The sequence below is a fragment of the Phragmites australis genome, chromosome 2 (genome assembly GCF_958298935.1).
Source record: "Phragmites australis chromosome 2, lpPhrAust1.1, whole genome shotgun sequence".
Classification (NCBI taxonomy): Eukaryota; Viridiplantae; Streptophyta; class Magnoliopsida; order Poales; family Poaceae; genus Phragmites; species Phragmites australis.
The window spans coordinates 36835331-36855382 of record NC_084922.1 but is presented as its reverse complement, the minus strand read 5'-3'; the positions used below and the strand labels follow the sequence as shown (position 1 = coordinate 36855382).

At 43.2% G+C, this 20052-nt stretch overlaps 2 protein-coding genes across 2 annotated transcripts; both read left to right on the top strand.

Annotated features, from left to right (window-relative positions):
* Positions 1-279: 279 nt before the first annotated feature.
* Positions 280-1787, top strand: LOC133908621 (inorganic pyrophosphatase 1-like). Its single transcript, XM_062350730.1, has 2 exons — positions 280-697; positions 830-1787. The coding sequence occupies exons 1-2, from the start codon at positions 560-562 to the stop codon at positions 1511-1513; spliced, it is 822 nt and encodes a 273-aa protein (XP_062206714.1). The 5' UTR covers positions 280-559; the 3' UTR covers positions 1514-1787.
* Positions 1788-16562: 14775 nt separating this feature from the next.
* On the top strand, positions 16563-19480 carry LOC133908620 (NADH dehydrogenase [ubiquinone] iron-sulfur protein 7, mitochondrial-like). The gene is made up of 2 exons (XM_062350729.1): positions 16563-17064; positions 18988-19480. The coding sequence occupies exons 1-2, from the start codon at positions 16721-16723 to the stop codon at positions 19220-19222; spliced, it is 579 nt and encodes a 192-aa protein (XP_062206713.1). The 5' UTR covers positions 16563-16720; the 3' UTR covers positions 19223-19480.
* The last annotated feature ends 572 nt before the right edge of the window (positions 19481-20052 follow it).

Sequence of the window (20052 nt, the reverse complement as noted above, 5' to 3'; positions counted from 1 at the left end):
AATCGACGGGCACATACCGAATTCGGTGGACCAAACGACCGCGCCTTCAGAGACGGCGAAAGCGACTCCACTCCACCACGGCTCCAGAGGCACAGAGAGTGGATATTCCCTCGCCGGTATGCAGGAGCCTCTCCGGATCCTTCTCCACGCGCCACACGACCACACTAGAAGCCGCCGCCGCCTCGCACCTTCTTTCGCGGTCGCAACCTCCTTCCACCACGGCACCGGGCGGTGGTGCGACCGCGACGCGGCGCGACGCTGCGCAAACCAAACCAGAGCACGCGCCTCGTGTAGCCGTGTGGTTTCCCGCCGCGACCGCGCCAACCCTTTGATCCCCTGCTGCTGGCTCCAGATCGCAGCCTCGGAACCGAAACACCGGGACCGGCTCGCTATTCTTAGGCATCTCGTAATATTCCCCCGGCATCTTCCCGCCCCGCGCGCGGTATATAAGGCCACCCGTGGCACGGCTCCTAGCCATCGATCGATCACGAGTTCCCAGACTCACAGAGCGTAGCCTAGCCTCGAAGCCATCCAATTAAACCCTTCCTCGTCGAGAGAGATGGCCGGGATCGTGGTGGTGTTCGACTTCGACAAGACGATCATCGACGTCGACAGCGACAACTGGGTCGTCGACAACCTTGGCGCCACCGAGCTGTTCGACCGCCTCCTCCCCACCATGCCCTGGAACACCCTCATGGTACGTACACGTCCCCTGCCCTGCAAGGCTGCAATCCCGGCTGCCATTCTCTCCTATGCGTCGTATTTGATAGCGACCACAACGTCGCGCGCGGCCATCTCGATCCTGACATGATTTAGTTTGATGGCGCAGGACACGATGATGGGGGAGCTGCACGCGCAGGGCAAGACCCTGGCTGATATCGCCGAGGTGCTCAAGGCGGCGCCGCTGGACCCGCACGTCCCCGCGGCCATTAAGGCCGCCTACGCGCTCGGGTGCGACCTACGGGTCCTGAGCGATGCCAACCTGTTCTTCATCGAGGCTATCCTGGAGCACCACGGCCTCCGGGGCTGCTTCACCGAGGTGAACACCAACCCGAGCCACATCGACGCCGACGGCCGCCTCCGCATCGCGCCCTACCACGACTTCCGCTCCGCCCCGCACGGGTGCGGCGTCGGCACCTGCCCGCCCAACATGTGCAAGGGCCAGGTGCTCGACCGCATCCTCCGCGAGGCGTCGGCCGGGAGGAAGCGGGTCATCTACCTGGGCGACGGGCGCGGCGACTACTGCCCGTCGCTGCGGCTCGGGAGGGAGGACTTCATGATGCCGCGCAGGGGTTACCCCGTGTGGGACCTCATCCGCGAGAACCCCGCGCTGCTGCAGGCGGAGGTGCACCCGTGGGGCGACGGCGCGGAGATGGAGGAGACGCTGCTGCGGCTCGTCAGGAGGGCGCTTGTGGAGGACCAGAGCGCGCTGCTGCCGCTCGACTGCAAGCTCGAGTCCTTGCCCGTCGCCGTGCAGGACGGCATGCCCATGGCGCTCGGCGTCAAGAACTAATCCGAATCTGTCGATCGTGCTCGTGGCGAGTTATTGGTAGGTTGGTATATTTGACAAGATTAAGGACCGATGAGATTGCAGGATTGTGTTCTTGGCGAGCTCGAACAAATGTAACGCACGACCGCACGAGTAGTAGCGTTTGACTATGTTGACTAATTTGTTTGTGGTGTGATGTGGTGTATCCCTGAGCCTGTCACTTAAGATTTGGCGACGGCTTCTTTGTATCTTACGTACTGACAAATGATCAAATTTCAACGGATGAAATTCAAGAAAACAGAGTACATGCAACCAATACAACCAGGAGAAACGAAATCAAAGGAGTATGAATTCCACGTATTTGCATATTTTTACACGCACAACGTATCTCATATCTCAGTCATTAGATACTCATTTATTTATTGATTTTACTATCTATCTTATAATTTTTTTTATCTATTTCATTAATATAAATCTCAAATGCAAATGAAGAATCCTGATAAATTAGTTCTAGTGGAATTTTCACGTCCTATTTACTCATAGTTGCAATCAGGCGTGGTACCTGTCTGTCACAGCAAAATCCGTCGCTTCAATTCGTCTTGTTTTGAATCGCAGCAAAGCTTTCCAGAGGCTGCGCCCATTTACTCCGACGTGCTTATTGCGGTTCAAATGACATGTACCTGTCACGTATCCTATACCCGTGAAACTGAGAGAGAGATTGGCCGGCGGGTTCGCTGCAGATCCGAGCTTCACCAAAAATCAGGCACATATTCCTGGGATATGCTCCTCGATCCACGGGAAAGCAATTGAACTGGAGCCACGGGATCCCAACTCGTCCGGTACATTTGCTCGGTGCTCCTATGTTGGTTAGTGGTTACACGTCGATCTTGATTGACGACGACTGGCGGTGGTCCGCGCTGGATTCGAGAGCATCTCAAAAGAGTAGTCATCTCACATTCTATTTCAGTTAAACTCCAAAACAATTATAAATAGATCTCTAGCAGAGTCTTCATCCTCCGTCATCTAACCATCCTTCACCCCTGTGCATTTCCGCGACCATCTAGACTCCGTGGCTTCACCCTAAGCCCCCGATGTTGGCTCCCCTATGGGCTCCGATTTAGTGTTTTGCCACCCCTCACATGCCTTATATGTTCCGTAGCTCTCTCTATTCTTCCTCTCATATGTTTGCTTCAAACATTGACTGAAAAACAAATCCAACTACATATTTTCCCTCCGTAGTTCTAGCTACTATAGCGGGAGCCAGACATACACTAGCTTTGTTTGCCACCAAAACTTAGCGACAATTTCACTATTCCGATTTTGATAAGCTACTCCCTCCGAATACTTGTCAATTTTACCAAAATTTTCTTCCCCAAATATTGGCACTCCATGCATCCGAACTTTTTGGTGTGAATAAAACAAAGAGAACCTAAAAACGAATCAGCCCTGAGAGCTCTACTCTATAAGATTTTCACCTCTAAGAGTCTTCCTTACCCTTATTGTTTTGAGAGAACAATTCTGGCCGTACATGAAGGTGCATCTTCAACAGTAGAGTAAGATGTTATCACTACTTCACTAGCATGGCATACCATGCCATCTGATAAAGGAACAAGAGACAACATCTCTAGTGCATTGTCTCTTTGCACATACACTTTGGGTGTGTTTAGTTTCTTTGCCCAAGTCGCTCGCCTTGCCTCGCCCAGCAAGGCTAGTCTTGCTAGACTAAAAGAGTCGAACCAGCTCGCCTGAGCGAGCGAAGGAAAAGCTTGCTTTCACAAGCACCGAGGCAACCGGCAAGGAACCAAACGCACGTACCGTTCCAACTTCTTGCTCAGCGAGAGCTAGGCAAGCACCAACAATGGATCCAAACACGTCCTTCATTACTCTTTTATTGCTGTCAACTTGGACCCATAGTTCAGCCACCATCATTACCTCCATCATGTCTCTCCATAGTTCTTTGTCCACGTCGCTCGCCTTGCCTCGCCCAGCAAGGCTAGCCTTGCTAGACTAGGAGAGTCGAACCCTTGCCTTTTCTAATATATTGTATTCTCGTTGTTACTCTTGTCCCTCTTTTACTCAACTCCTCACCTCCCTCTCCTTGCCCTAGTAACCTCACACTCTCCCTCCGACCACCACCCCAACTCCAAGTAGCCGCCAGTTCTTGCCCTGATCTCTACCGCATTTGATGGAGGATCTCACTAGTGAGTAGCGACTGCATCTTCTTTCTCTGCACTGGCCAACTTTACTATCATCTCTAGCACTATAGCTGATTGAATTGAGCGCACGAGGAACTACCCCTCTCTCTCTCCTCCGCATCACCATCCATTCGATGTAGGGTACGCATCGCAACAGCCGCATTAACCTTCTTTTTTTGATAGATAATCCCATAGTACACGTTCTTACAAAAGTCAATGCAATATACACACGCTCTTTTTATTTTTATATTTCAAAAATAAAAAATTATAAAATAGACGTTCATGTGAAAAAAATTATAAAAATAGGCTACTGTCGCCTGTTGGAAGAGCGACAAGCACCTGTCGCCCATCCAACAAGCAATAGGTTTTAAAAAATAAACATATTGCACCTCCAACAGGTGACATGTTAAAAGATAAAAAATTGCATTCCATTGCTCCCCAAATTTATAATACTACCGAAATAATCATGATTTTTTTTTGATGCAGAGGATATGATAATCTAGCTATAAAAAAACTCAGATAAAAATATGATGTGTACAATGAGAAACAAAAAAGATAAATGTTATTATACATAGTCTGTCAGAGTATGTACAAATGAGATTTATCTTTTTTTTATTTCTCATTGTATAAGTAATTGTTTGAGTTGATTTTTTTTTTAGAGCTAGATTATAACAAGTGGAAATTCCTTATTTGCCATTAAAAAATACCTCTCTTCCTTCTACGCCACTTCAGGAAACAAATTTCCTTATCTTCTGTCGATTTCAATTTTTTTCCTTCCATGCCACTCTGTTGGCCTTTCTCTCAATTCTAACGTCGAAATTCACTGTTCATCAGTACTATTCAAGGGCACAATTGTCTTCTGTTTCTCTAAAAATCCTAAAATTTATTTTGTGTGTTTCCTAATCCATGTGCAACCTATTTTAATTGGAATCACCCAAAAATCCTTTGTATAATTTAAACTAAAATTCTCCAAATAATACTATTATAATTTCTAACAACTTTTAGGGCCCGGTAAGGCTAGCCTTGCCTCGCCCAGCAAGGCTAGCCTTGCTAGACCAGGAGAGTCGAACCAACTTGCCTGAGCAAGCGAAGGAAAAGCTTGCTTTCACAAGCACCAAGGCAACCGGCAAGGAATCCAAACGCATGTACCGTTCCAACTTCTTGCTGAGCGAAAGCTAGGGAGCGCCAACAACGGATCCAAACACGTCCTTCATTACTCTTTTGTTACTATCAACTTGGGCCCATAGTTCAGGCTCCCATCATTACCTCCACCATGTCTCTCCCTTGCCTTTCCCAATATATTGTATTCTCATTGTTACTCTTGTCCCTCTTTCACTCAACTCCTCACCTCCCTCTCTTTGCCCTCGTAACCTCGCACTCTCCCTCCAACCACCACCCCAACTCCAAGTAGCCGCCAGCTCTTGCCCTGATCTCTACCGCATTTGATGGAGGACCTCACTAGTGAGTAGCGACTGCATCTTCTTTCTCTGCACTGGCCAACTTTACTATCATCTCTAGCACCATAGCCAATTCAATTGGGCGCACGAGGAACTACCTCTCTCTCTCTCTCTCTCTCTCTCTCTCTCCCTCCCTCCTCTGCATCACCATCCATTCGATGTAGGGTGCGCATCTCAAGAGCTGCATTAACCTTCTTTTTTTTAGATAGAAATTGCATACAAATAGAGCATTACAAAGGAACTCACTTTTAACAATATAATCTAGGGTTAAAAATAATTTTATAAATTAGTCCATCATATAAAAGAATATTAGTGAAATTTCTAGATTTTTGGGATTTTATTTGAGTCCCTAACAACTCTTACAAGTTATAAAAGTAGCATTTTTTGGAGAATTTTAGTTTAAATTCTACACATGCTTTTTAGGTGAATCCAATTAAAATGGTTTGCACATGGATTATAAAACTGTATACAAAGTTCTAGGATTTTTAAAGAAATAGAAGACTACTAATTTTTTGGAGAACTTGTGCCATAAACAGTCTTGGTGAATAGTGAATTCGACGATGGAGAGCCAACAGAGTGGCATGGAAGGAACTAAAAATGAAATCGATGGCAGATAAAGAAATTCGTTTCTGAAATGACATATAAAGAATAGGGATATTTTTTTATTGCAAATAAGGAATTTTTCATTATAACATCCTCTACGATCTACATCATAGGTTTTTTTTTTTTTGAGAAAAACCGTGATATGTTTGTGAAAGTGCATCTAGTCTCCCTATGTTGGTTTTGATGATTGACGACAAACGATTAAAGGACTAATATGTTCAATGAGTATTTGAATAGGTAAAAATCCCAATGATGAAAGCTAAATGACGTTGGCGATCTTTAAAATGAAGAAAAAAGACGGTGTATGGTTATTCCTATATTTATGCGCAAAATGTGAATCTAGTGCTAAGGGATCTCATTCTAAATGAATTTTGGTCCTAGTACAATATTTGGATTCATACAAGACCAATGTCTAAGTCAATTCACCATTATTGGTTCCATTTGCTCTCTTTTTTTACCGCTTGTCAGATTTATTTGTTCATCTTCATACCAATTTATCTATTATGATCTTTGGATCGTGTTGATACGCTTGTGATTATAGCTTTGATTGATTGTGTGTTCGCTGATCACAAGTGGAAAAACATCCAAAGTGTTCGACTAATCAACCTCTCTAAAAGTCCTTCCGAATCTCAGTTTCAAATTCCTTCAAAAAACCTTTGTTTTGTATTTACACATATCAGAATATCCAGTGTCTCAAACCAGAACATCCGATCAGTTAAAACTCCCAGATTCTTTCCTCAAAAAATAAGCATATCGGAACTTCTAATTTATACATCGCAACTTCCGATCTTCAGTCTTTCTGGAAATTTACACGTACGGAACTTCAGATCCTATGATCGGAACTTCCGATGAGTGGAAGTTAACAACACCTTTTACCCTCAGTGAAACATTTTCCTTCTCATTCTATTACTTTCACCGTTGCCTCTCACCTCGGTCTCGCACTCCCCCGGCGATCGAACCTTCCGAGCCATCGAAAACTCCAGTTCTTCCTCTGATTTAGGTTCTCCCTCAGCCAGAGACTCCGATTCCTCTCTGGATCGATGTTCTTCTCCGATGTTTGCTCTCCCTCAAGGCATATTCGCCTCCTTCTAGGGTTTCTTGAAATCTTAAGTCTCTTGTGAGTCCCTTCGGTGGAAGTATAACATGTGGTCTTTAGATGTTGGATCTATAATCATCTCTCATAGTTGTTGGTAAAAATCATAGAAATTTTGATTTTGGTGCTGGACTGTGAAAGTCGAAACTTACGATCCATGTCGGAACTTCTGATTGATCCAGTCGGAACTTTCAATTTTCACTGATTTCAACACTAATGTCTAGATTTTTTTTTCGATCTTCTTTCGCTTGATCCCAAGTCTTTACGCATACCTATCTATCTTAGGATCAGTGATGGAAGATAGACATGTTTATGAGAGGATGATCAAAGCTAGAACCAATTCATCTCAACCGGAAAGCTCAAGACAAAGAAAGAACAAAAAGCAAGCAACCAGTATAGGCAAAAATCCAAATCCAGCTATGCCCGCAATTGAGAAAAGCCCTCAAATAGCTAATGTTGTTAGAGGTGGTTCTCTACCACCTAGAAGAGGTGGTACCTCTAGTGCTCAGGCAGAAACTGAAGAAGATGTTGAGATGGAGCCACAAGAGGAGATTGGACCCTTGAGGATGCACGTGCCTAATAGAGCTAATAATCACCCAAGGCATTGCATCAGCTACAAGGGCAGATCTGTTGTTGTCAAGAAGCAAAGAGAATCAGATCCTTTTGAGTTTGACAGGTCCTCCACTGCTAATCGTTTCTGGACCTTCTTTCAGCAGGATTCCTATAAGTCAATGATTCTTCCCATGAAGTATCCCACATCTCGTATGTAGTTGATTAATTGAAGCTACATAGAGAGCCAAGATAATGACATCTTTGATGAAGTAATTGCAATTTGTGAGTTTCATAATCTGAAGGGTATCATGGCATTTGAATATCCTTATTGTGAAGAAGTGATTGCCCAGTTTTATATTACCTATTATGTTGATCATGATGCTGCAAGGTCTATCCATTGGATGACAAATGGTACAAGATCAAATATTCAGCGTTTGCTAGACTTTTAGGTTTCACTGCAGATGATTATCGCGACACCGACAAAATCCATAATGAAAATGTCATGGAGACATAAGAGATGTAGTTCATATATGATATGAATGAAGAATACAAGCTTGGAAAAATAAAAGGTCTTCCTTTTTATGCTTATCTTAACAAGATGGTGATGAAAACAATTGCACCTAAAGATGGAGATGCCAACAGTATTCTTTCTTATACTAGGAACTTGCTTGCAAAAATGAAGGGTAACACAAAGTTTAATGTGTTTCACTTTATTTTGGAGGAGATTCTCTTTATCCCTCTTGATCCTAAGAGAGGATGTAGCTGTGCACCTTATATTATGCTTATGATTGAAAAAGTCACCAAACTCTCTTTTCGCAAGGAAGTGAAGCACTCAAGGCTGCAAATAAGGGTGATTAAGCGTGTTCATTCCTCTCCGAGTGCGGAGTCACCAACACTAGAGTCGGCTTCTTCTTCCTTCACCCTTCAGATCTTAAAGTCCATCTTTTGCTTATGCAAGAGTACTTCTGTGAGAGTTCAAAAGGAGAGGGCTGCTAGGAAAAAGCTCACTAGGAGAGTCAAAGAGATCCACATGCACCTGAATATTCAGCCACCTTGCTCTCCCGATGGTTTTGAGGTTGAGGACAATGATGAGGATGTGATAGAAGATCCTTCCAGTATAGTTCCTGCTCATGCTTCTGCTTCTGAGTTCGATGGAGATGAGGACGAGGAGGAGGAGGACAACGACAAGTAGACCACTATTTTAGCTTCTTTCTTCTTTTTGGTGTCTTGATGCCAAAGGGGGAGAGAAAAACTTAATCATATCTTAGGACATATTCGTTTCCTTTCCATCGTTGTCAGTTGGACTTGTTTTATGTATTGAACCTTGTTTAATGTGTTGTAAGAACTTTACTATACTAGTGTGATGTAATGTGCTACTCTTATGTATTATGTATGGTATGTCAAATGTCGTATCTTTAATTATGTTTCATATTGTGTGAGCTATCATGTCATATGCAATTTCTTTTGATATATGTGAGATGACATGCTCTATATATTCATACTCTCTTATGCCGATATTGCTAGGGATGAAAATGGTCGGAATACGCTAAAACCGTTTCTGTTTCCGTATTTTTTCTCGGAAACGGAATCGAGAGTGGTAATGCCGGAAACGAATATGGTATCGGTTGTATCGGAAAATCGAAATCGGTATTATCGGATCGATAATATGTCGATATCGATCAAGAATCAATAATTCTGAACGGAAGCACCAAAATATAGCTCACAAGTTATACATCACATACGATAAGTTTAACAAAGTCATACATGACATGACTATAATCGACATGAGTATATGATATATCGATATATCTTATATGATAAGACAATTGTTAATTGACAAGCACAAGGATACAAATCTCCATACAAGCGCAAATGTTTAGCACAAGAATTTAAGTTTCCATACAAGCACAACACAACCTCATTACAAGGATTAAAGTCTCCATACAAGCACAACACTAAGTCTCCATACAAGTTTTGTCCATACAAATGTTATTTGACCAAGCACAACACAAACTCATCACTTTTGAATTTCCTCTTTCTTCACTTTGTTTGGCGGCCTACAGCTCAACCTCAAGCTCATCATCATCACTTGCCAAGTCTTCGTCCTGTTGTTTTGTAGGAAAATTATTTAATTAATATCCAGCAAGTCTTTTTGCACAAATGAGAACAGAAAATAGAAGTAGTTGTACAATTTATATTTTATACCTCAAACATCATATTATTAGCAACAGCCTCAAGAACGTCAAGATCAACGACCAATGACGAAACATTCTTAGAACCTGAAATATCAAGGCAGGTACATTAGTAAAAATGTAAAGATTTTACACGAGTAGAAGTTTAAATTGTCACCTTTTTTTTGCTGCAGCTATCCAATCTTTAATGCAAATCAGTGCTTGTACCATCTCAGGATCAAGACGAGAACGATATGGATCAACAACATGGCAGCTAGCACTAAAAGCCGATTCATAAGCTACCGTTGACACTTGCATGGCAAGCACATCACGAGCAAGCAGCCACAAAATAGGATACCCATCCCTCGGACCCTTCCACCATGCTAAAATATCAAATGTATGATAATTGGCTTTAGTAACCTTTAACGGTGGTTCTGCCAAGTACTTATCCAAGTCATTTGCATAATCATCCAGGTCATGTGTGTCATATAGGTAGCTATTAAGTTTCTCATCTACAGTGTCTATAACAGATCTACCTCTGATGAAGGTGTAGGTGCTTTACTCTTTAAAGATGAAGCATTAGTAGAAGCATAGCATTCATACATCTTCCTCGTAACACAATAAAATTTGTTAAGTTCATCTTGATAGGAATTTTTATACACCTCCTCAAGTAAAATTCTACAATTTTTCTCTTGAACCGAGGGTCAAGAACACTTGCAATAGCAAGAGCGACATTGGACTTCTTCCAATACTTCTCAAACTTAGAACTCATAGAAGTTTCCATACTACTAATAGTAGGATCATCACTATGACACCAATCAGTAAGCAAGAACTTAATCTCACAGAAGCCTTTGAAAAATAAGTTTGCAGTTGGATATAATGTACCAGAAAATAACTCAGTGAGATCAAAGAACTTTTTCAAGCATGGTAAAAGAGATTTTGCCTTTTCCCATTCTGTAGAGGAAGGAGCAATTTTCTCGTACCTGCCACGTTCGCAGGACATGAGCCTCTCAAAAGCAACCCTATACTATAATGCATCCCTCAACATGGTATACGTTGAATTTCACCTAGTAGAAACATCAAGTGAGAGGCCTGACTTTGTGTCCAATCCACACTCAGTAGCACACTTTATGAACTTCTCCCACTGCAATGGAGAACCCTTCACAGCCACTACAAATGCTCTAATATTCTGAATTGAAGATGCAATCGCACTCATACCATCTTTAGCAACCAAATTAAGAATGTGATTAGCACATCTCACATGAAAAAATAGACCATCACAGATTAATGGATAATGCTTCTTCAGTCCTAAGATGACATCCTTAACATCAACTTCATTTGCAACAGCATTGTCTAGGGCGCAGGGATTTTATAAACTCAACAAAATATTCATGTTCAACTATGTTGAAAGGATACTCATGCATGATTATTGCAATGTATAACTTTCTTAAACTAACTTCTTGATCATACTTGTATGGTTCAATAACTGTCATACCTTTCTCATGATCAGTTTCTGATTTGAGTTGTTGCTGGCCTTTAACAATACTGTGATAATGCTTTAGATGACTCCAAAACCCAGTCATTTCTCGGTTACTCTCAGCTCTACCTTTGCTGGTTTTGTTATTACACCCTTTGAACTTAAATTTTGCCCACAACTGATCAACCTGCTTGCCATTCTCCTCCACTGTCACTATGTATTTGGTGAAATACTGCCATACATCTAATGTGCTCTTCTTTTACTGTTTCAAAGGAGGTTGTCCATCATCCTCATGGTCCACATCAATGATATCATCAGCACATGCACCCACTGTGCCACTTCCACTTCCACTAGCTACTATTTCTAACTGCCTCTTAGCTGAAGAACATGTTGCTGCATTTGTACTCGCACTTGCACTTGTAGCTAACACCACTTTGTTCTGAGTTCCTATCATCCATTGATAGACAAATAAAAATCAGCAAAGCAAATGAACTATAAAATGCACCATGTTGTTTTCCTACCACAATGAAACATTTTTTTTTGCGAGGAGGAGACGCCAGGCGGAGGAGGCGCCGGGTGGAGGCACGCCGGAAGGAGGAGGCGAAGGCAGGTGGAGGCACCGGGTGGAGGCGGCATCGGCTGGAAGTGGCACCGGGCGGAGGAGACACCAGCCTGAGGCAGCGCCTGGCGGAGGAGACGCCAGCCTGAGGCAGCGCCTGGTGGATGAAGGTGGCAGGCAGTGGTAGTAGGGTTTCCGACGGTGTCGAGCCGGCGCAAACTGGATTGGGGGGCTGAGGCATTGAGCGACGGTTGGACCCAAATACCGAAGGCCCAAACGGTGAAACGTCGGGTGAGGTGTTAAAGTGAAGTGGGCTGACGGGCTGATATATTTCGGTAAATACCGAAGGCCCAGACCGGTAATTTCTAGTAAAAATTAGAAAACCGACTAAACGGCCCGAAGTGGCCCAAACCGATTCCGCTACCATTTTCGGGATATTTTACTGATACCGATTCCGAAAATTACCAATTTGGAAAGAGACAGTCGACAGTTTTCGAAAACGGTCCCCGGTAAATCGGGAATTTCCGTTACCGTTTTCAGCCCTAGATATTGCACATCTTCACACTTGCACACCCACGAATGCAAAGATATAAGGGTGCTTTCACAAAATTTCCTTTCAAGATGTGCTTTTGTTTTTCAAAAAAAAATTAATTTCATACAATGCACACCTTTAGGGGAGCTCACCATATATCCTTGTATTAAAAAATAGTTTTATTTAAGATCTCTTGTAAGCTTTAATTATGTTATCATCAATCACCAACAAGGGGGAGATTAAAAGTGCATCTAGGCCCCTTTTGTGGGTTTTGATGTTGACGACAAACGATTAAAGGACTAATATGTTTAATGAGTATTTGAATAGGTAAAAATCCTGATGATGAAAGCTAAACGACGTTGACGATCCCTAAAATTAAGAAAGAAGATGGTGCATGGTTATTCCTATAATTATAGAATTTTACTTTAATTTGAGTATAGGAATGTTGTATTATTAAGAGAGTTGTAACGTTGAAAGCTTTGTCACGATCTTAGTGCTCAAAGTCAATCCTTAGAATGAGAGACACAATCCACAATACAGATACTTGTTTTAAAATGTTCTGTTGATATCGGAAGTTCCAATAGGTCATATCGGAACTTCCGATATATGTCGGAGTGTCTGACGTGTTAAAATTTTGAGTGCTCGGGAAGTCCTCTGTTGAATCGAAAGTTTTAATATTTTCGATCGAAAGTTCCAATGTTGATCGGAGTGCCTGGAGTGTTAAATTTTTGAGTGCTCGAGAAGTTCTCTATTGAATCGGAAGTTCCAATGTATTTAGTCGAAAGTTCCGGTGTGTGTATATTTCTAGTTTCAGTATAGATAGAGTGAGGTGTAGCTATTACTTTGAATAGATCAGAAGTTCCAATCTTAAGGTCAGAAGTTTTGATGTGGACTGGAAAAGTACATAACAACTAGTTTTTGGAGGATACCCTATAAATACTCCTTTGCCTTACCCTCTTCGAGCTGCTGCTGCCTTGACAAGAAAACACCTCTAGAGCCCTAAAGTTCACATCTCCTCTCCCTTGCTTTGTGCTACATTTTGAGAAAGGTATTTGAGTGAGAGATCAAGTGAAAGTGATTTCAAGTTCATCTTTGAGCAATAGGTTTTATCTCTAAGCTTTGCTTCGTGTGCATTTGTTACTCTTGGAGATTGATGTCTCCTAGACAGCTATGAGTCACTAACGAGCCACCGATTCACTTGTGGTGCGTCATGAGGAGTTTGTAAAGGTCGGATTTCACCTCTAAAAGGGAAGGAATACCAAGTGGAGCTGAGGAGTGCTTTGTGCAATCTCGTGTGGAAATGGGTTAAAGGAGGCTCAGCTCAAGTGCGATCGAGCTCCTCAACGGAGACGTAGGATCCCCTCAAGTGCGACCACTTCGGCAAGGCGTGCTCAAACCTCTCACAATCACCACCACAGTTCCTTCATAATCTTCCTTGAAGGGCTCGACGGTGCCACAACCTCCAAGCCGTCTAGGAGGTGGCAACCTTCAAAAGTAATAAGTTGATGATGCTTGCTTGAAGGATCACAAGTGCCTAATTGCTCAAACTCTTTGAAATTATGCACTAGTTACTCTCAACCTCTCAAAGATGCAATCACCAAGTCAATGGAGAGGGAGAGTAAGGGCAAGAGCTCAAGGTGTTGTATTTATGTACTAGAGTCAAGAGATGCATTCAACGAACCAGCCATGCCCTTATTTATACCTCTCTACACAAAAACTGACCGTTACTGCCGTTCTGACAGTTCTACGCAAGTGGCAGTCAGACCGCACCACCATTGGCGGTCAGACTGCCCCCGTACAACGGCTACAGACAACGGTCGAATTTAATTCTAACATAGACTGGTGGTCAGACCACCGCCCCTCTCGGTCAGACCAGCACAAACTTGGCGATCAGACTAGTGGACCCCGCGGTCAGACCGTGGGACCCAAAACTCTCTGTATGATTCTCGATCAGACCGACACACCCTTCGGTCAGACCGGGACTTGGTTTTACTCAGCGTTTGATAAGATTTTATACAGCGGTAAGACCGCCTGAAGGGTCGGTCAGACCGCCACTCTCAAAAGAGTAAGATTGCTTTGGTTCTTATACAGTGATCAAACCACCGCCTGGGCTGGTCAGACCGCCAGCACACAGAACTTCCCAAGAGAAGTCTTTTCGACGGATTTTCTCAAACTATAATTTTCAACTCTATATGAAATGAAATTTTGAGCAATTTGGCACCATAGAAACCTTAAGTAAACACACATCAACCCCTCTTAATAGTATGACACTTATACTATCAATCCGATCAATTTTTCTTCTTTAATCTCTGTTGACCGGTAAAAGAAAATGCCCTACAATTATACCTTTGCCTTGAGCTAGCCATTCTTCATATTTTTCACTCATGCAACTTCTAACTCCGCAACATCTTTGTGACTAACATTTTCATAACTCATTCAAACATATTAGTCCACAAAAGACATATTGTCATTAATTACCAAAACACGAATTAGGGGCCTAGATGCTTCAGCATGCCCTTGTTGATAGCCATAGGCCGTAAAGAAGCCGATCTGACTTCAACCTGGCTCCACCGACCGCCAGCTTACTAGAGTTGGAGGCCCAAAGACCACCCTGGTGCCGTCGAACCAAAATCCGACAACCAAATAACACCCAAACACATACCTCAAACGCCTCCCAAAATCAACACCGGAGAGGAAGCGGGCACCAGCACCGCCATTGGAACCGACTTGGAGCAACAAAATCATGGATGGCCACTGAATCGACGCCACCAAAACAACCCTAACAAGCTAACTAGTCTATCTTACTAAAATACACCTAAAACTACTAGTACCTACCCTACAAACTACACCCGACGTTGATCTGCCAATATCCCTGCCCCTCTGGCGTCAAAAAGGTAGCTAGAGGATGGAAGATAGCGAGATCAACGTCAGATCGCGAGATCTACATCATAGGTGAATCAATCACCCAAAAGTAATGGATCATTACGAAGGATGGGCCTAAGAAAGGAATCGGTAATGCTCCTCGTCTTACGTCTGATACAGGGGAAAAATCGAACGCTGGCTCTTCAGTGCAGCCCACCTCCAGTGAAGGAAAATGCCCACGAGTTTGCATCATTCGTCAACGTGAAATATCGCAAGCGCTCGCCTGCCTGCTTGTGGTCTCGCTCGCAGATCGCATGATCAGTGCACTCGTTCACTCGCAGGTTCGCTCACCATACGTCTACGTTTCCAGAGCCTCTTGCACATCTTTGTTGGCGATATTACAGGAATGCATTTTTGTTGTTGCAGTACATGTTTTTATTTGTTGCAGCAATAGTTTCTCCCAAGCGTGGGTGACGACGAAGGTCCAACGGTGCAGTGCCACAACAATGGTGCTGCCTGTTGGGTGATCCAGACCGAAACTTTCGATCGGGGAGGCAAAAACTTCTGGTTCTTCCATGGAGGATTCGATTCGATTTTCACACGAGGTACTCAGTGTTTGGCGTGATAACTTTTCGCGTCAACACAAGTCCTAAGTGTCTGGTGGCTCCATCCGTGGATTTGGTACGGTGACCGATCTTGGGTAAGAAAAATTTATAGGAGCAGGATGCAACGAGCTCGAGGTCGTGGGATCGATCCCGGAGCATCCCTATGGCTTCTCGTGTGCCACATTCTGAGTAGACATGTTGCAACAATGTTTGATATTTGAGCACCCTCCTTCAGATCTGTATATTATAGATGTTGCTTGATGCAGATATTTCAGCTTAGATGATGCAAGTACTATTTTCTAATCTTGTCAGTTATGTTTTGAAATGTTGTAATGTTGCATAATCCTATATTTGTTTATTTGAGATCTTTGAATTATATTTCAATATGTTACACCCGTGTTACTTTTATGTTTCATTAGTTATTCTGAAATGTTACAACAATATTTTCTATTTGTTGCAATCTCTTTATTTTTGGTACTTGTTACACTAAGCTTTTTAGTATGTTGCAAGGACCATTTGTTTCTTGTTGCACTGCCAAATATTATTGTTTTTGTGAAAGGGTTGCATCATCTATTTCAGACCTTCTGCATATGTCAACTGTTAGTGGTGAACTCTTGATTTTGTTTACGTCTTGCTGCAATGTTTGCAACGGGGTGGTCTAGGATGTTGACCTTATCGTGGGGTGCTGCAATTTTTACGGTTGGTTTTGTTACCTCATGAGAAAAAAATATATCAAGATAAATATTACGTGAAAAATCTCCATATATTACGGTGGAAGATTTTTGTCATGATCGGATGGAAAAAAAATCAATACAGTCCAATCAAACAATAGAATATGCGTCGGATGCTACCATCTAGCCAGAGTCCGGGCGCTAGCAGGGCCCAGATTTCGAGGGGTGCCACACCTGGGCTGGGCCGTTGTACAGCCGGCACCACAGAGTTTTGGTACTTCTCGTCGCACCCCCAGCGCGCACCCAACACGCGCCCGACCTCTCCCACCCCCACTGCCACCTCCGTGTGCCGTGAGCTTCGAGAAGCCAATACCACCCCCCGAATTTCGCCTACGCTTCCACCTCCTCCTCCGCGAGGTGTGGAAACCCTAGCGAGAGGAAAGAGACCGACGCCATGGCGCTGCTACCGCGCACGGCGCGCCTGGCCCTCCTCTCCACCCCGCGGGCGTACTCCTCCGCGGCGGCCGCGGGCGCCTCGCCGTCGTCCCCGGCGCCGATGTCGAAGGCGGCCGAGTTCGTGGTCTCCAAGGTGGACGACCTGATGAACTGGGCGCGGCGGGGCTCGATCTGGCCCATGACCTTCGGGCTCGCCTGCTGCGCTGTGGAGATGATGCACGCCGGCGCGTCCCGCTACGACTTCGACCGATTCGGCGTCATCTTCCGCCCATCCCCGCGCCAGTCCGACTGCATGATCGTCGCCGGCACGCTCACCAACAAGATGGCCCCTGCCCTCCGCAAGTCAGTAACGCATTCCTCATCTCGGTTTCTCGGACCGATTTAAGATTTCGATTTGGGGATGGTTAGATCTCACAAAGGATCTGGGTTGGGACTAGGGAGCGATAGGTTTCCATCTTTGCACCGAAGCAATAGGATTCCATAGAAGAAGAATTTGATGAATATTGGTTAGCCATGCCGTTTATAGGAACCAAGTTGTGCTCACATCATTAGCAGGGAGAGTTCTCAGTGTGCCATGAATACTATCTGGTAGTTTGATTTGAAAACCAGCTACGAAGACATTGTTATATCTACAAGTCTTCTAAAAAAATGATTGTATCTACAAGTTTTCAACACAATTGGTCAATTTCCTGTGTACTGACACTATATGATAAACTTTTGTGTCTCTTTGATAGGGATTTACTTACCTTTGCACTTACAATCCATCATTTTCTTGTTTCCATATTGTCTTCTGGAGTTATCGTTATAGCTGTGACCTTGGTTTGCATATCACGCAAATCAACATTGGTGGTTTCTTGATATAGATTTGCATACAAGGCCTGCTATTTGAGCTGTGCCTTTCGACGTTGAGTGGTGGTACAGTTGTGTTCCTTCCTCTTAGCAGGCTGATGGAGAATTTGATTGTAACCCAATACTGATCTTTGGAATGTTCGTTAGTACAAATGAGTGACTGTAGATGCTGAAACACAGGAATACTCTATCAATTCCAGCACCAATAAGATGTATCTTTTGGATGCTATCCCTCCATTGCGTTTGTAAGTCAAAAAAATTTAAATTTGAGAACTGACTATGCAGAAGTATCTATAACCACGCCAAAAAAAACATCTAGAGTTGTTGCCAAAAGTACTTCTACAGTGCCATTCGTTTAACTCATTTACTAACATATTCTTATAAACTTAATAGTCAATGATGTTGGAGAAACCATGTTTTGTGTTTGCTTACCATGGTAGAAAAACAAGTAAGCATGCACTTAGGGTGTGTTTGGTTGCCCGAATGTCCTCAGCCTGTTTCGTACGAGTCACGCAGGCTGAGTTGAGTCAGGTTGAGTTGATGCATGAGGGTCTGTTTGGTTGGCTGCATGTACTGAGTCTGGCTGAGAAAAGATTGTGTTTGGTTGCCCGCATGAGTATACGTTGCATTACAAAGAAACTCACTTTTTTACCAAATAACTTAGGGTTGGAAATATTTTTATAAATTAATACATCACAGGTTAAGAATATTAGTGATTTTTTTATGATTTTTGAAGAATTTTAATTAAATATTAACTTAGATTTTTTGGATTAAATTAATTAAAATGGGTTGCTAATGAGCTCTAGTTTGCTCACAAAAATGTTTAGAATTTTTGGACCTCTAAATAAAATCGAAAGTTAAATAAAAAAAATCGTACGCACAGTGTTTTTGCATCTCCCCAGCCAGGCCCGACGGAAACGGCCGATTCCGGCGTTTCCCCGAGCCTGGCTGGGCGGATGCAGCTGCACGAGCGGGTGCAGTCAGGAACACCAACCAAACACGCGCATTCTGCTCCGCTCTGCATCCGCTGGTGCATGCACGCGCTCAGCAGGGCATCCAAACACGCCCTTACTGGCTGAATGCTTTGCATCTGCATGGATTTACTTATCTGATATACTGGAACATCAAGAGATCCAATATATTGGAACAGGGGAGGGAGGGGAGTTGTTTGGTGTGTCCTTTAAATTCCAAGCCTCGATTATACATAATAGTGATTTGCTTTAAGCTTTAGTTGCTTCTAATATGCCTGTATTATCTCTTGTGTTTTGAGATGTGTGTGCACTTGAGAAGCTTTCATGAAGAATTTCTGATGGTAGCTATTGCAATTTAGGGATAGTTGTTTTTAGAAGATTTTTTATATGAACTCATGGATATCTAATGCTCCTGACAGACACTAACTTCATTTATTATCTGCAGGGTTTATGACCAAATGCCTGATCCTCGATGGGTTATTTCAATGGGCAGCTGTGCCAACGGTGGTGGATACTACCACTACTCCTACTCTGTTGTACGTGGATGTGACCGTATTGTTCCCGTGGACATTTATGTCCCTGGATGCCCTCCAACTGCTGAGGCTCTACTGTACGGTGTTCTTCAGCTCCAAAAGAAGATCAACAGGCGCAAGGATTTCCTTCACTGGTGGACCAAGTGAAGGAAATCTTTCATTGCTTGTTCTTGTTGTTGCTTGCTTGTTATATTTCTTTGCATTCTACCTACTTGTCATCTTAAATAAGAACAGCCATGTGCTCGGATTTGCAAACTTGTTGTGCCTGGGAGCATGTATGCCCAGGTTATTTGATGAGCATGGGACTCAGTGTACTGGAAGTCAGATCAACAGTCATGGACGGACCAGTTGTGAATCTGGCTTTTGCTTTCATTGTAATACAGGAATACACCTTGTTGTCTTGTTTGTGAATGTGTTTCTCCTTTGTTGCAACTGAGCGGTTCTTTTTTCCACCAGATTACGAATCTGGTTTGTGAATGTGTCTCTCTTTTCCACTTACCACTTATGTCGTTTTTCATGCTATCTGATGCTGGAGGTCTCGAGTTGATACATCTGCAAATGGGTGCTAAGATAGTGTGTAAAATGGCCCCACAGTCCAACAACATATTCTTCGTCAAGCTCTATCTAGGGAAAATTTCTTCAATAGAACTGACTAATTGAAAAATTGAAGTGCATAAATGAGATAGCAAGTGGTCACAGTCCACTTGTCAGTGAAAGATTGGTACTATTTTTTCAAGTCTTAACAGGCCATCTTTGCAGTGCTAATTTGTCTGGAAATAGTACTATTGCAGGGAATTTGATTTGCCAATGAAAACCATATGCATAATGGAGTGCAGTTTGGAAAAAGCAATCTAAGACCATTTCTAACCATATTTTCTTTATTCATTTTCTTCCCGATTTTTCTCTCTGTTTCTATTCATTTTATTTTCTCTCGTCTTTAACCATTTTTTAAAAAAAATTATAAAAAAAAGAGAATC